We start from the raw sequence: 18,080 nt of genomic DNA on the forward strand, positions 1-18,080 counted from the left end.
AAAAAAAATCTAATATACAGAAGCCTCCCCAAACACAAAATCATTCTCTGCGGAAAGGCCACATTTTCTTTTTGCCGACTTTAGAATAACTGAAATCAGTTAGATACAATCAGAAAAATATACCAGCTTTACATTATAAACACTTCTCCAAAAAATCCTATATGGGTATTTCGCCACTGCAAGAAACTCTACAAAATAAAATAAATATTTCATTTTTTTTTTCTTGAAATAAAGTAGTGTTAATTTTAGAAGAACTAAAATCACAATTACATAAATACGCCGTTTCTGTTTTATATTCTAAACGTTCTTCTAAACATAAACACGCAAGAAATTCCTTGCGGAAATTCGTCGTTTTCATTTTTGAAAAGATTATAGTGAAATAAATTTTAAGAAATATTAATAAAAATGTAGAAAATCGCGTACGAAAATGTTGAAAACAAAGCAATCCAATTAGTATTAAAATAAAAAAAAATCACCACAAAAAGGTTTAAACCAAAAATATTATAAGAATATATTGCTAGTAAGGAACAGAAATTGAAGCCAAATTTTTGAGATGGAGCTATACAAAATCCCAACGACTAAAGAATATAAGGACATGTACAGTTTGTCTGCTGGATCAGTGTCTATGAAAGGCATGCGGACAAAAAACATTTAAATAAACAGCAATATATTTTATACGTCGACTTGATGAGTACGTCACCGCAAATCGCTCCGCCCACTCATTTTATTGGCTACTTGCAAATTTGTCGAATCTTTATTGCTGGGACGCGTCGTCTAATTTTTTACGAAAAACATACGTAGCTACAGAACGGACAGACGTACTGTAACGCCCCTATACGGGCTGCAGCAAAATTTATGACCTTAGAGACCTTTCTTTTGGTGGCAAACAATGAGTCATCATTTGGTCACCAGCGACAATTTTAGCGATTTTTAATAGTTTATGTGTAGTAAACTTTGTATAAACTTTATTACAATGGTGATTAGTTGTTCAGCTTTCAAGTGTAAAAGCAGCAGCGATAAGAAAGAGCCAGGAGTTACGTTTCATAGGTAAATAAACAGTCCAATCCAACTTTTTAGCGTTTTCTTATTGAATTCGATAATTATTCTTCAATTTCAATTAACATCTATATGTACTTGATATGTGCTATACGTCGATACAAGTTATATACCTTTTGTTAACATTTTAATACGTTTTTTTCGTAATTAATTAGGATGATACACCATAGGCGTAGTCAAAACAATTATCAAAAAATATAAATATTGCTTCAAACAGCTAGGTTAAGAAAAATATCTGCTACGGCACTGTTTCGTGACATCGTCACAATTTGCTCTCGGGTGTTATTTGTCCTTGGATTCTTTAGTCATTGCAAAATCCACATAAGTCGGTCCTTTTCGTTCAACAGCTCTGAACTACGCAAGCGTGAGAAGTGCTTCTCGATTAGTTGATTTATTTCATACTAATCAATAGAAGTAGTTTTCTAAGTTTCAATTAGCCGTAGAAGTTTGTTCACCTAATTTTAATGTAAGCAGTCAGAACGTCATAATTAGTAGTAGTAAATTTCAATTATTGGAAAAAGTTAACAAACTTTTGACTTCTCCACTAATTATACTTCAAAATTTGCGAGGAATGTCATTTTGGCCTTTGATTATCACATGATTAGCACCCGTCAAGAAAAATTTTAGTTAGAAATCGAAAGTTTATTGTTTTATAAGCTAAATATTATGCTTTCTCTATTGATACAACAGACTACCGCAAGCTGTTGCTAGGATATTTTATTAATTTTAATTGTGTTTTTTAGACATTGTGAATGATCGTAAATTAAAAAGGATAAAGTGTAATTGAAACCACTAATTTATTCCTCTAATTGGGAGGCTCTGAATGAAGATTTAGAGCTTAAAATAGTGCGCAGGCAGGTGACAGCGTTCAGTGATTAAATAGACGAATCAGATCGTTTTATTTGGTGCGTGCGCACGAAAATCATGTTGAACGAAAAGGATAGACTTATGCAAGATTGATATGCCTATTTCTTTTCTTTGGCTTCACTTTCCACTCATTGTGTAAATGTGGTACTAGCAATATATTCTTATAATATATTTGGTTTAAACCAACACTACCGCCGGCGGTATTGTTAGTGTATACAAAAAAAAATACCGTCATCCAGCGGCATGATATTTCTATACCTTTAATTATCCTAACTAATAATAACTAAATATAACTAATTATATATTAATCTAACTTAAAAAAGAAGCTTCTATAGGTTTGTTCCAACCAGCATTTCGGGATCGTTTCAAAATCGTACTCGAATCGGTTTTCTTGCACTTTGTTACCATGCGCGGACTTCATATAGTTTCGTGACGGTGCAAAAAGTATCAATGTTGGAACTCTTTGTGGATTGTTAAGTGTCAAGCGTGCGTGTATCAATCGGTTTTTTGTTTTTGTTTAGAATTTCATATCATAACCCTATTATTTTTGTTTGCAATTTGCAATAATAATAATTATTATTCTTGAAATGGAGAATCAGAATCCAGTAATTGTTGATAAATGTTGTTTCAACTGTTTCAACTAACGCACACGTATTCGAATTCTTAAAAAATAACCAAGACAGAAGCATCAGCCGGACGTCGGCGCCGGAATCAGCTGTTAAAAATCGATAATCCCTGCCAATATGCTTTAATGCGCAAGTCAACCCAAACAGTTCTCAATTTGGACCATGTACCGAAATTACCGTTCTGAAATCGTAACTAAACGATCCCAAGGTTGGTTGGTACGCAAATAGGATCGTCCGATAACCGTCAAATCTCAGATGGAACACATTTGAATTACTGCGCACGAGCGTGATCGTTCGGTGACGGTTCTGCGGCGGGTTGGAACAAACCTTATATCGACGACATGAAAAAACCTGTTGAACGCGCTTGTTTACGAATTATAATTGACGAATGCTTTTCAAATTTTGCTATTGCTATATTTTACAATATTTTATCTATAATTAAAAACAGTACACTTCCGCAAAAAGGTTTTTTCCTATGTTTATAAGAATGTCTAGAATGAAAGACAGAAATCATTCTTCATGTAACAGGTTTCATCTATTCTAAAGCATATACGTATTATTTACAAATATACTCAGCCTGATCTCCAAAAAGTGAAGCCCAAACAGTGAAAGAACAATATGGAATTCTGTATAAGTCTATTTCACCCGGATATTCATTTAACTGCGCATGCCTCACCTGAAGAAGTTTTCATTGGTCGATGTTTTTAAAGGGAAGTGGTTGAGTGACATTTCACCTAACCTTCAATTTTATTTATATTTTTATTATTTATAACACATTATCATGGAGTTGGAAAAATATCAAAAAATAGTTGGAAACAATAAACTAAACAAAATCACTCTTTTACGCGCACAAATAAAAAGTAATCCAAACAGAACTAAACAACAATCAATCGGAGTTTGGCGCAATCTCAGTTCAATCCATATCCGGGTGAAATAGATTTATGCAGTTTTAATATGGAGCTGGGTTATGTTGTCTTTCTCTTACGGCACAGAAACTGCACACGGGGTTAAATAGGGAACCCTGAGTATATTTGTAAATAATACGTATATGTTCTAAAGTTGAAGAACTGAAAATTATGCATTTCCGCAGAAAACATGTTGCGACTTTCTATTTGAGAATGCATACTAAATAAACAAATATTTCTTACATAACTGATTTCAGCTAAACGAAAGTTGAGCCATAAATTTAATTGAATTTAAAAAAACGGACCATAAATGACAAAAAATGCGCTTATTATACATTTTTATTTATCGATTCGTTACAGAAATCGAAAGCAATTTTATCTCTGTCAATTTTAACGACGAAAAACAAGACGACATATCATCTGACCACACGATAAGTTTTTTCATATCACTTAGAAGTTAAAGAATCGAATATGTTACGTATCATATCAACTATTCCAACGAGTTATTTGTTCCGATCGATTTTTCAATACTTATAATCTAGAACGTATTGATTTTATAACCAGACAGGTACCGGACTTAGCCTAAAGCTCTCGCACAAAATTAAAAAAACTATTACCTATTATAAAAATCGAATTCGGAAGCTGTAATCATATAATTGTGTAGATAATCAAATAATCAAAACAACCCGAACAATAAATCTGATTTATTTGTAAATTGTATGATTGTTTGTGAAGTCCATGTTAAAACAGAACAAAAAACCAAATTAATTGGAAGGCTTGGTCAATAAAAGGCAAAAAATAATATTTTTTTCGACGCTTTAACAATTCCCTTTAATTTTATAAACGCGATATTAAAATTAGATTGTTCTATCGTAAGAAATGAAAAACATGACTTCAAACGATTACACTTGTTTTCCAATTTTGCCTTTTATATCCCCCTTTCATGTCGTTCCGTTGGCTGTGGGCGACAGAGTTAAAAGTTTATACGTCAAGAACAACTTCGATCTAACCTAATTCAGAGGTACTACAGGGCCCAGAGACACCTTGTTGTATAAATTTTTAAGCTTGATCGCTTCGCGCCTTGCGTCTGTCCGTTACTCTCGGACACTCGCTCATTATTGTCATGATATTTCTTTATATTATTATTGTGAATCAGTATGGATCTAGTCATGTTTGTTACAATTTAAAATATTTTATAAATGTTGATTAATATACGACATTCCTATTTCAACTCCGAAGTTTTATTTGCCCTACAACATTGCAATACTTTAGTATTTCCGTGCTACCTAAAACCATGTGTTCAATGTCAACAGTTTATCACTTAATGAGAAATATAAAACAAGATTTTTTACGGCGAACAAATGCAAAGAAAATAAAGTCATCCTACTCCGCCACCCCTCCCAGCAATAGAAGGTAATGAAAGAGTTAGAAAAGGAGTGAACACTCCACTAACTGGACCAAAACCCTTCTGCTCCCAAGGGGAAACAAAGTTAAAGCAGAACTCAAAAACCTGGAAGACTCCATCCGTAACCTAGAATGGGAATCCTCCAACTCGCGGTTTTAAAAGTGCTTAAAACGTGCGTATAGGATGCATCGCGGAGAGCATCGCATCGAGATGCCTAACTATGTAGGTACCCTAAGACACTCGAAGAAATTTTTCACAACTTACGATCCAGAAAAACTAAAGATTTTCCTTGATTTAAGTAAGAACGATCTTCGAATTGTCAAGGGGTGTTTAACAGGGGACACTGTTCACACTCCTAAATGAACACCTCAGTAGATTGAAACTAAGAAACAACGGAGCAGATTCTGTGGGGAAAATGGGGAAACACTAGAACACCCCATCACTGAGTGCGCCGAGGCGACAACCATTCGTGCCATAAACTTTGGTACAACTGAAAACGGAGATGGAGAACTAACCTCTATAAACCCGTCTCAGATACTGGCTTTTGTGAAAGCCCTGAGACTCTACGTTGAGTTATAACTCAACAAAGGGGAACACAATAGATCTATAAAATAACGCAATAAAGGGAAAAAGACAAGTATTCTGGTCTTAAGATGAACATTTTATTTCTATACTATTTGTACACTTGAAATAATTTATATGATTTGTAAATAACAATGAAATGATTTTAATATTTGTTCAAATTCACACAGAATTATTACATCAGTGTTCTATACAAAAAGGTATAGATTAAAATGTTTTATTTATCACAAAAAATGATTTACTTTCTCTAAATTTTACCCCTATCAACTATAAATATTATAATATCCTTCTGCAGTTATCACTTGTCCTCTAAACACAGAACAATTCAAAATACCTAATTTGTTACATTTATAATCTATATATAACCCAAAATGATATTGAACAAATCAAATATATAACTCACAGCATTATTGAATTACACTAATTCAATAGTGAATGGCTCTAGCACACTTGCACCAGGTTTTCTTATTGTTAGAGATTTTGACTCTTTGTCATAAGATGTCTCCAGATTTATTGTTCCTAAAGCTGAAAAAAATGGATACATGAATAAAAATAATAATACTATATTAGTTTATAAGATCCTGAACACTTTATCTCCGTAGTCTGTATTTTAATGCATGCAGCATAGATAAATATAAATGACCGGTTGACAGACACAGAGACAAAATGAAAAGCGGCACACAGTATTGCAATTTTTTACGTGTGTAGGTAGGAATATGTATAGATAAATATCATAGATCATAAACTTCGCATTTTTCTCTCTCCGACTTACAAGATCGACATAGCGATTCACTTCTAAACATGTACGTAGGTAAACGCCAACCCAAGACCCTTCTCTTGTCGACAGGCTATAAGTATATTATTATCTTAGCCTTAAATAAATTAGAAAAAATTAACTTTAAAAAACTTTCATTTGTACTACTGAGGTGAAGATTATATATCAAAGCTAAATATAATCTATTACAGCCGTAGTTAAATGCGTAACTAATTGTGAAAAATAAAGTTCCAACCCTAGAAGCAACATTTTTGTAAACGCCTGCTTGTGCGGTTTGAAACTCATGATGCAGAATCCAGCAATACCACATAAAAGAAATGTATCACCCCAACTTTTATCTATTTTTAATACATTTGATTGTTTACGTTAAACACGCGTTAAAATCCAGACCACCCTTTTACGATGACCAGATCGGTATATCAATTCTTTATCTGAAATTAATCAGCCAGAAATTTAAAAAATATGTGTATTCCATACGTATATTCTCTACCCACTCTATAAAATCTTATTATACAGTGAAGGACAAGAAAAAATGCTCACAAACGCTCTTATAACAGTAAAAACTTACTTTTACTTGTTAACTTAGCTCCGGTAATGCCAGCAGGTGGGCCAAGAATAACAATTTTTTCTATCCATTCTTCAGTTGGATAAGTGGCTTTATCAATCAAGCTAAAAACGAAGTATTTTAACTTATTACAATATTGAAAAGGTGTACACCTATTAAGGTGCATGCATGCACTGGACGATAACAGCTCAAAGAGAGTAACTGATTCCTAATTTCCATTAATGTCAACACTAGCTTAATCATAAAACATTTTAATCATATAGCATCTTTATGAATTAATTACTCTGTATTGTAGGGTCAAGAAAATGACGTCTAGGGCTTGACCTCGTCAAAATTATCATCGATTGTCATTCCCCAGCCGTCCTCGACGCCGTTTTCTTTCGATGTACAATCCACAGAAATTTACCTGCTAGTGAATTTGTTATTGCTGAAATCAAAGTTCAAATAGGTATATCGCTTCTCGTTCTTATAATCAAAACTCTCATAGTCGTCCAAATAAAGTGTTCCTGATGCCTTCTGTTTATCATCTAATGCAATATATAATGAAAAAGGATCATGATGCATTACTGCTGAAGACCTTCTCGGTCTATCCTTCCTGGGAATAATCGAACCTCCTCTGTAGAATGCTACATGCTAAAAAAAGGGTTGGATATTTATATTGCGCCCATAGACTTAAAATAAAATATAGACTGAGCATCTCATTCATAAATAGCTGGAACATGCGGTCAGACACTGTCTTGTTATTGTTGTGTTATTGTTTTAGGTTATAACGAGTGCGACACGAGCGATAGATAGGTTGTCTCTGTCGTAACGGTCGTTCCCTGACGACTCTGCCGAGAAACACAACACTGTCTTTCGTTTCTCAAGTACACCTGAACTCTCCGTATCATAGCCGGGTAATTTTTTTATTTTAATGAAGCTATAATTAAATTAAAAATATATCGTATTTAAACTTTTTTATGTTTTATTAAGATTTAGGACAGGTTTTTTAAATCAAAGTTTAGAAAAAATACACGTTATAGAGGAAATTTTATAATCGAAATTACGTAATTTTTGAAATTAATAATAAATTATTAATTTTAGTCAAACATTTACAACCCCTAATATTAATCAAAACAGGATCTATTCCACAGATATAATAGAATCGGCGACAGAGAGAGAAAAAAAAAATATGATTGTTGTAATTTTTTTTCTGGTTAAGTGATGTCTTATTATGTAAATTAGAGAAAACATAAATCTGTTCCATTAAAGAAAGAAAGAAAGAAAGAAATTGCTTTATTGTCATAAAAAAATTTTTACAATTTTGTTGACAAAGCTTAAAAAAAAGAATATAAAAAACATACAAAACTTCACTTAACAACAGAAAAACATATAAAACTAACAGCAAACATACAAAACTAAAACAATACTTTATACAATTATAGAAATTGTACATTGTCAAAAATTTATTTAATTAAATATAAATAAAATATAAACATACATGTAAATAAACAACTGTATATAATGTCAATACTAAATTTAAATGGATAGAAAAAACAAAATCATTTCTAAATTTAGTGAATGTGTGTTAAATTTAGAACCCTAGATATTAATAAAAAAATCGTTAACCGCGTAAAAGGCTTTCTCCAGTAAGTATGATCTCAAGGCTCTGCGAAATGCAGGAAAGGATGAAATGGAATTAATTTCAGATGGCAGATGATAGTGCATTTTTTTTTGCATTGTACAATTGGGAACTCTTTACTAACTCAGAGTGAGGGGTTGGCAGATACATGTTATGCTCTGCGTTCCTAATTGGATAGCCATGAACTGGCTCTAGAGAAATACTCGATACGTGCTTGCGAACTAGGCAGACGGATTCGAGTATGAATAGGGAAGGAAGAGTTAATATTTTATATCTTCTAAACAAGTCCCGGCAGTGAGCACAACTGGTTAGCCTCAGTGAATATCGCACAGCTCTCTTTTGTAATTTGAAGATACGCTCAAATTGAGTCGCACAACACGCACCCCAGAATGGAAGTGCGTATCGGAGATGCGACTCATAAAGGGCATAATAGACTGTCCTAGATGTTGACAAATTAAGCACATTAGCAACTGATCTAAGTGCGAAACAGGCAGAACTTAATTTTTTAGCTAAAGCATCGATGTGCAAATCCCATTTTAAATAGTTGTCCACAACAAGGCCTAAAAATTTCACAGAATCAACGACGTCAATGGTGGTATTATCAAGTTGAAAAGGTAGCAACGTACTTTTATATGATAAGACTTTAGTTTTAGAGACGTTGAGACACAGATAATTAGAATCGCACCATGTTTTTATGTTGATTAAGTCACTGGAAATGGTTCTATGAAGTGCCGTGGTGTCCGGGCTGCTCCATGTGAAACAAGTATCATCCGCGAAGAGACAGATTTTACCACTGATGTCCAGACTAGCAATATCGTTGATAAACAACAGAAACAAAATAGGACCTAGCACTGAGCCCTGAGGTACTCCGCATTCTATTGGCTTGCAAGAAGACACAGTCTTATCAACCCTCACACGCTGGTTTCTGTTGTTAAGGTAGGACTTAAACCATTCAAGAGGCGTTCCCCTGATACCATAGTACTGCAATTTATTAGTTAGGATGTTATGATTAACACAATCGAAAGCTTTCGAGAAATCACAGAAAATTGTTGCTGTAACGAGACGGTTGTTCAGACTGGAGTATACATTATTAAACAGCGAAAACATAGCGTCATTTGTACATTTGTTACTCAAGAACCCAAACTGAAAGGGGTGAGTATTTTGTATTTTAGAAGAAATGATACAAGCCTCTTTTTAACCAGTCTCTCCATGATCTTCGATAACGTGGGAAGGAGTGCAATTGGACGATAGTTGGAAGCTTGCTCTTTATCACCTCCTTTATGCAAAGGAATAATTATCGCCGACTTAAGGCAATTTGGAAAAGCACCATCTTCAAATGACATATTAATTAAGGCTGAAAGATGGTTTAATGTACATTCCGGCATACTAGAGAACATTTTAAGTGTAAGTCCGTCAGTCCCTGCTGAAGATTTATTTTTAATATCATTTAATGTATTGCGAAGCTCTGCCAACCCCACAGGCGTAAGGAAGAAACTGTGCCAATTAACATTATAGTCAGAGAGAAATGATAGAGGATCAAGGGAGGGTGAGACAGTATTCACTATATTCTTCGCCACATTTACAAAGTAATTGTTTAGGTCCTCAGGTGAAGTTGAGGTTATGTTGGACGAAGAAACCTTACTCCTCAAGTCATTCACAATCGACCATGTTTCTTTGGCAATATTACCGGACTCAGTCAACCTCCTATTGTAATAGATGTCCTTGGCGGCTTTTATAGTCTTATGGTAAATTTTCCTGTAAAGTTTCACGTACTCGTGAAAGAAGACACTATCCGAGATTTTTTTAGGTGAGATAAAGAGCGCATGTTTTTTTGCAGATGTACGTAGGCCCTTAATAGTCCAGGGTTTATGATGTTTAATTTTGACAGGCCTGAGAGGAAAGGCTTTGGATGCCAGACCAGATAATGTTTGTGTAAATCTGGAAACTTCAGTGTCTACATCACCAGAGATGACATGCCAATCTGTTGTTAGACAAAGCTGCTTAAAATTTATAAAGTTTTTTTCCGAAAAAATACGTCCTAATTTACGAAAAGTGTTTCTACTCTCGGATTTTATGGAAAATTTTGTTAATACTCCTTCATGATCAGAGAAGCCTGAGTTCAACACAGTACAGTCAACCAATTCTGGATCAAAGGATGACACGACATAGTCTATAGTACTAGAACAAGTTCTAGTGATTCTTGTTGGTGCATTAACATGCATTACTACACCAAAAGTCTCGAAGATAGACTGGAGAGATACCCGAGCATCACACACACTGGAGAAGTCAATATTAAGGTCACCACACAAGATCAACCTGCTATTCACAGGCAGGGACTCTAGCAAACTCAGTAATTTCTGAAAGAACATATGCATATCTGCGTCAGGTGTTCTATAAATACAAACAATATAGAGGTCATAAGCAATGTGGTAGATGATAGAAAATTCAAACATTTTCTCGGCTAATAAGTGATCAAATTTTGTTATTGCCGTAAGGTTTTGTTGGTAGACATTATCATAGTACCTCCATGAGATAAATTACTTCTATTAAATCTAGCTATTGTTGTGTAATTTTTCACAAACACGGGCTCATCGGTATTTAACCAATGTTCCGTTATGGCAATGATTTCAGGAAATTTGAGCTGTTCCAATAAAAGAAATAATTCATCTGTTTTGTGTCTTAAGGACTGAACATTGATAAGAAAAAATACCTAGCTTGCTATCGTCCGATTTATCAGAGGGTGCTTGATCCTCTGTTCGCGTCAAATGAATTAAAAATTTTTATTTTTAGATGGAGAGCCACTGGAAAAATACTTGCTGTGGCTTTCCCTAGACTTCTGAAGGTGAAATAGCTTCTCTGATGAGAAAAGGTCCTGAAGGCGGAGAGATCTGCCTCAACCTCAGCCACGCCAATGCCATACGCGTCGTGGAAGCGATAAAACAACTTGCGCAGGGAGTCCATGTCGCATGGGAGACCTTCCGATGCTAGCGCCAACTTGATGCTGGTGTTGGTGTGTCCCTCAAAACACGCACTGGGGGTTGGTCATGGAGGTACGCAAGGAATAGCCTGACAGCTTTCAATATCGAAGGGTCCCTTAGTCTCGCCAACAAATAACGTCCATTGGCCGTGTCCGATTCACGCGATAACCGCACAATAGGTGGAGTCATTGGGTCCAAACTCAGCACCTCACCTTCCCTTGGATGCTTATTGATAATATTTTTCGCCTCCTGCTGCCCAAAGGACTTACTCGCAGCTATAGCCAGCTATATAAAGCAAGGAAGGTGATAGGAAGTGGATAAAATAAAAACTACATTTATTTAACTCGGTACTGTTTTTATTATACCGGGTGCGTCCCAAAAGTGGCCCATCCCCATAATTTTTTTATATTTTCAAATAAAAAAACAAGATTTAGTATGTTAGTATATGAAATAAATTAGGATTGATTGACGCATTCAATTGTTTTTGGTCACTTCCTATTTCACCGGAAATGACTATAACTTTTAATTTTTAAATGGCACCCTCGGTATATTTCTACTTTATTCGATAGAAAATGACACTCTGAATAGAATGACATATCATATGTCAACTTTTGACATTTTCGCATATGATTTAATTGTAATTGTAACACGCGGTTCATAACGACAATTTAACTCGAAATACCAAGTATGTGGTATCAATATATTCATAAAAAAATGTTTTTTCCAAATATGCTAATGAGTCACCCTTGTTCCATTTGAAAAAATTGACATATGTATGATTAAAAATACGATTTGTACATCTTTTAACCGGCCTATACAAGACACGAAACCTATTAGACGATCAAAACTATTTTTCCAAGGCTCCTTGATTAAAACTTAGTGTTTTTAACAACACCATGGCACCCTGGATTGAAATTTAAAATACGATTTGTTTTTAAGCGACAATGTCAAAAGTTGGCATATGATATGTCATTCTATTCAGAGTGTCATATTTTATCGAATAAAGTAGCAATATACCGAGGGTGCCTTTAAAAATCAAAAGATGTAATCATTTCGGTGACAAAGGAAGAGGCCAAAAACAATTGAATACGTCAATAAATCCTAATTTATGTCATATACCTACTAACATACAAATCTGTTTTTTTTTATCTGAAAAAATAAAAAGGTTATAGGGGTGAGCCACTTTTGAGACGACCCGGTATATTAAAAAATATTGTTTCATAATGTAATATCATTTTAAAATTCTTGTATGTTATTTTAGATTCTGAAGATAATTTTAGAATAAACCGGAATATATTTTTAATAAAAACATTATTAATTATTAACAGGGTTATAATTATGATTTTGCTACAATGTAAGTAAGTAAATAATGTAATGGTAAGACAAAAAATTCAGATTTTACATTTTACTAAAATATTATCTAAATAAGCGCCTTTCTACAACAACGCCACTGACTCCCAATGGGTAAATTGAGAGTTGCCTACCGGTCGAAAGTCGTTTCAAGACTTAAATGAATTATTTAAGTCAAATTTCTTGCAAATTTGGCATTGGCGAACCATATTTTATAGTTCTTGAACAGAAAAAGTCAATAAAATAAACACTTAATGACTACAAGCTAAGAAAATGCGTTAAAACAGCCGGGGACATAGTGGCAACAAAGCTTTACCGCACACGTGCGACGCGTACTACAAGGTAATAAATGAATGAATAGGCTCCCTCGCCTCTAATCGGTGTTGTCATATTGTAAAGAACTTATCCTTTTTAAACAGTATCCGACTTATAATTTAGTAGTATAAGGACTATTTGATACATCTATGGAATATTAAAACCTACTCTATTAAACTGTAGTATTAATATCTCAATATATGTGTGTAACAAGAAAAAAAAATTGATAATATTAAAGACGTGACAACATAGGCTGGATGAGGAAGGCTCGGTCGACTGTACCCAGAAGTAAACATGTATACAAAAAATATTGTTTGACCGCGTTGAGATGTAAATAGTGTAGTCTATATTTTATTTTAAGTCTATGATTGCGCCCAATAAAAATAATTCAAATTAAGTAAAGCAAAAATAAAATTTCAACTTTCCTAACTATTTTATCAATGATCGTTTATAAAAATATGTTGCTGGAGACTAGAGATGAATAGGTCCGGATAGATACGAATCCACGGACCTGTGTCTGGTGTCGGTAACGATATGGATATAGATCCTACTGAATATCGACACCTATCCCCCGAACTACATTCCTGACAGCCAACCGGTCACGTTGTCGACAGAGAATGAAAACATAACGATACAGCGAAATAAATCAGTATTGGAATAAAGAGAAAATTGTATCTCGTGCCGAGTTGTATTATTACTGTTTTTTAAGGTTACCTTCGCTGAACCGTAACCGTATTCGAAATTATTTTGTATTATTTGAAATTTATATCTAGTGCTGTTATTTTCTTGGTATATTCAAATTATAGAATGTTAGGCTTCGCCAAAGAAATGAGCAGACAAGGACTACTTTCAAATTTAGTTTTAGTTTTTTTTTTGTAAAAAATAATGGCCAGTTTATTTCTTCAAAATACTATCAAATTAAAAGCTAAATGTAGATAATTTTGCTGGCAGTGTTTTTGTAACTCGACTATCTTTTATGAATATGTAAAGTTCGTAATGCTTTGCCTAGTAGTTATTAAATTTGAACCATAAGGTACTACCAAATAAATAGAACAGCTAAGATCAAATAATAAAAATTTGGCAAAACACAAACATCAGATTTCTCTAAAGGACTACAAAACTTTTGAACGCGAAGTGCTTCATGCAAAACAAAATTTAAAGTTAAAGTGATATAGATATGGCAGAACTGGAACCTGGATGTAGGTCCATAAAGCTTAATGTAATTCCTGCCTGATAAACCCATCTCTAGTAGAGATCTACGTAAAAAAATATTTATTACCTTATCTAAATCCACAGATATTTTATGATTTCCTCCATGATAGAGTTGAAAGTCTTGAATATCATACCAATACCCATTTTTACCTCCTGGTAAATAAACGTCTACAGATGTTTCACCTGGCTCCGTTACAGGATGAGCCAAAACGGAATGACCTATAATAAAAAAAGTTTACTTGTAACGCCATCAATCTAATAGTAATAGTGAGATAGTTATATAATATATAACACTTAAGATTATTTTTTATTAGTATTCGTAATATAGAGTAGTATTTATTTCTACTAAAATTTATGTAGGAGTTGGAGGTAGTTTTAATCCTCCCCGTAATTTTCCTTGTTTTTATAACATAAAATATGTTTTTTTTTTAAAGTTTGATGCCCCCTAATGAACCAACAAAGCATTTTTATACATATAGAGGTAAGTTATGTCCATGTGAGTACGCAGTAGTTGTATGTACACGGAGTACGTAGTAGTTGTATGTACACGGAATATTGAGACACCCTGTATACTTTAAAAACAGTAGTAAATAATATTAAAATGCATGAAGCTATTTAAGAAATATTAGTACTTACCAATCAAAGCTGTATTGTCAATATCAAGAACATTTTCATCATCTGGATAGTGGTAAAACAACGGTCTAATAACAGGCTCTCCTTTAGTCTCATGTTCCCAAAAGAGGGTGTACCACAAAGGTAGATGGACATATCGCAATCTTAAAGCCGTTCTAATTCTGTTTACTACATCGTCTGAGAATAAGTATGGTTCTCGTCGTTTAGTGTCGATATGGGCATGAGCACGGAAGAATGGTAACCAAATTCCGGCCTTAAAATAAAATATTAATGACAATTCTACCCCTAATCGAATGATACGACGTCACAGTCGACATATAACTAATATTTCAAATCGTGCTTTACTATGTTGGTGAAATTTTTTACTGCGACAGTGAGTCATTTAGAGTCCTAAGTCAGACGTTGTTACATCATCAGCCAACTGGAAGCCGTTTTTTTTTCAATCATACAGTACAATTTTATATGATTCAAAACGTACAAATTAAACATCGTGGACAACCCTAGAAACTGTCTTAAAAGTCATAATCACAAAATAGAAATCAACCAGAACGTTGACTCTGCTGAATTTGATGACGTTTCACGAATCACGACGCCATATTAGCAGCGGGTAACTCTCAGGGCCGGATTGAATAAGTATTTTTATTATCTGATATGTGATTACAGACTGAGCGTAATAGGTTATTTCGAAAAGTAAAGTTTGTATAGATACCACCACATGTAATTTTTATGCAGCGTTTTTTTTGCAATTAGTAGGTATACTCTGAATCAGGAAAGAAGACGATTGCATAATCGATATAAAGAAAACAAGGTATGATCGATAGCGGCCCCAATTTCGTTCAGTTTGCGCATGACGTCATATGTCATACAAAAAATATCCATATTGTTCAATTGCCACTAATAAAAAAAGACATAAAATAGGGAAGAATTAGGACATAACCCCAAAAAGTTATGTCAAATCATCGAGTTTCACATTTGAAAAATGATTTTCCTTAGACAAGGAAAGAGAGGGGATAGGTAACACGGCAGCTAAAAGTGAGGCCACTTGTCACCACACGAAATTCTCCAATGGCGTAGCATCAGAAATTAGCTTGTACCTAGACGATACCAAATATTTATTAAAACGTAAACTAATATATCGTTCATTTTTGAGTAATGCATATACAATTTTGTTTTTTTTTTAGTCTCACCTTTATAATATTAGAATACCTAAGTCGATAATGCAAAATTTATTTAACAGTCACAGTGGACTGATTATCAAGACAATTATTTATTTATTAATGTGTGTATAATGCATAATTAAATAAAATATAATGTAAATATATATGTTTTAAATGTGTATATACATATTACCGTATGATCGAAAAAAACGGCGTCTTGTTTGTTTGGAAATGACAATTTCACAAATTGATATTTAAAATTTCATTATTCATTGAATCCGTAAGCAAGTGTGAAGGGGATTGGCTAGATTCATTATTATGCCGTATGATCGAAAAAAAAAACGACGGCCAGTTGGCTTGTAAATTACGATCAATGACATTCCTCATATAATTCTACATATAAAATGACATAAAAACTATACAAAACGACATGAAATGAAGATCGCTGTCATTTTATATGTAAAATTATATGGGGAATGTCGTCGATCGTCATTTACAAGCCAACTGGACGTCTTTTTTTTCGATGATACGGTATAATAATGAATATAGCCAATCCCCTTCACGCTTGCGTACGGATTCAATGAATAATGTAATTTTTAATATTTGTTACCTTCAATCATAAGAATATTCTAATTTTCCTCAAAAAAAATAAACAATTCTAGAAGCTTTGTGTTATTTTATTTATTTTTAAATTTTTATTAATTACTTACTGAAACTGTTATTATACACCTAAATTAGTAAATTTTTTGAAAGAATATTTAAAAATATATACCCACCACAAGTTTGTCCACCCCCAGCAAATCTTGGCAGGTAAATTTAAGTTTTATATAACAACTATACATATAGAATTTTTCATTTTTTTTATAGTTTACAATTATTTTACTATTTGATAACAATACCTACTTTATACATTTTTTTACATGTAAAATATGTAAAAAATGTTTATTGCAGAAATTGTATTTCTCTAATTATAATTCCCTACGCCACTGGAGAAATCCATGCTGAGTAGCATTATTTATAGCTTCAAACATTAATTATAATACAGGATATTGAAAATACTACTTGAAATTATTAAAAACAGTTTTGTAAGGATGTGGTCCAAGACATATTAAAAGCATTTTACATATTTTTACTGCTATAATGAAAAAAATGTACATTTTATGACCACATAACAAAAGTTGTGTGTCGATTTTTACCTGTGAAATGTAATTCCAGCTACTTTTTTCTCGCTTCGGTCTTTGCAGCCATACGCTGAACATTTCACCATACTAAACAACACAGTTTATAAATTTAAAACAAAACAGTATTCACAAAAAGCATAAAAATTCGCTTGGTGTCACCTCGAAATCTTGTCACCAAAGTATGGCCGCCGATCAAATTTTGGCCTCAAAAATTTTTCACTGAAGAATATGCGTGTTAGCTGTCCCCTCTCTTTCCTTGTCTAAGTGATTTTCACATTTATTATGTGTCATTTGTTATCTGTTTGATAATTTGAAATTGGCGCGCGGAGCTTGCCGACCAATGGTGCCGTTTATCACCTGTGACGTAGTGACCAACCTGCGCAATATCATACCTTGTTTTCTTTGTAACATGTTGCATAAAAATGGGCGCGGTCAGGGAACACAGCTGCTGACATTCAGCGTAGAATTTTATTGACCAGCATCTTACGATATTCCCTAAATGGCACAAAGCAGTAGAAAGAACAAGGAACAGTAGCTGTCTCATGCGTTCTCTGTCTAATACAAAAATTTGAGAGAAATATAAATAAATCGTCTTCGTCAAATCGGTCTATAATCGATCTTTAGTCTTTAGAATAAAAATTATTTTGAAAAAAGAATTATTACTGGCTGATCATTTAATAATTAAAAATATATTATTTGACAACACAGTATTAAACATTAAATTTTTAAAAAATAACAGTTTATAATAGTATATTATTCAACGAGCATATAATGGCTGTTATTCACGCGGATGAAGTTTACAACTGTCTTTTTCGAATGTTTTAGGTTAGCCTACTGCTTTGTAACTTTTTT

At 33.5% G+C, this 18,080-nt stretch overlaps 1 protein-coding gene across 1 annotated transcript in view; it reads right to left on the reverse strand.

The window, feature by feature from the left end:
• Positions 1–5,499: 5,499 nt before the first annotated feature.
• LOC115879909 (neutral alpha-glucosidase AB) overlaps positions 5,500–18,080 on the reverse strand; it is a 40,856-nt gene continuing 28,275 nt past the window's right edge. Inside the window, exons 13-17 of the mRNA XM_030896957.1 lie at positions 14,894–15,143; positions 14,325–14,476; positions 7,188–7,414; positions 6,785–6,885; positions 5,500–5,966 (exon numbers count right to left, since the gene is read on the reverse strand). Coding sequence (XP_030752817.1) covers positions 5,857–5,966; positions 6,785–6,885; positions 7,188–7,414; positions 14,325–14,476; positions 14,894–15,143 — 840 coding nt within the window. The 3' untranslated portion in view covers positions 5,500–5,856. The remainder of the gene's footprint in view (positions 5,967–6,784; positions 6,886–7,187; positions 7,415–14,324; positions 14,477–14,893; positions 15,144–18,080) is intronic.

The sequence above is a fragment of the Sitophilus oryzae genome, unplaced genomic scaffold, assembly GCF_002938485.1.
Source record: "Sitophilus oryzae breed Bouriz unplaced genomic scaffold, Soryzae_2.0 scaffold_1590_pilon_pilon, whole genome shotgun sequence".
NCBI classification, from domain to species: Eukaryota; Metazoa; Arthropoda; class Insecta; order Coleoptera; family Curculionidae; genus Sitophilus; species Sitophilus oryzae.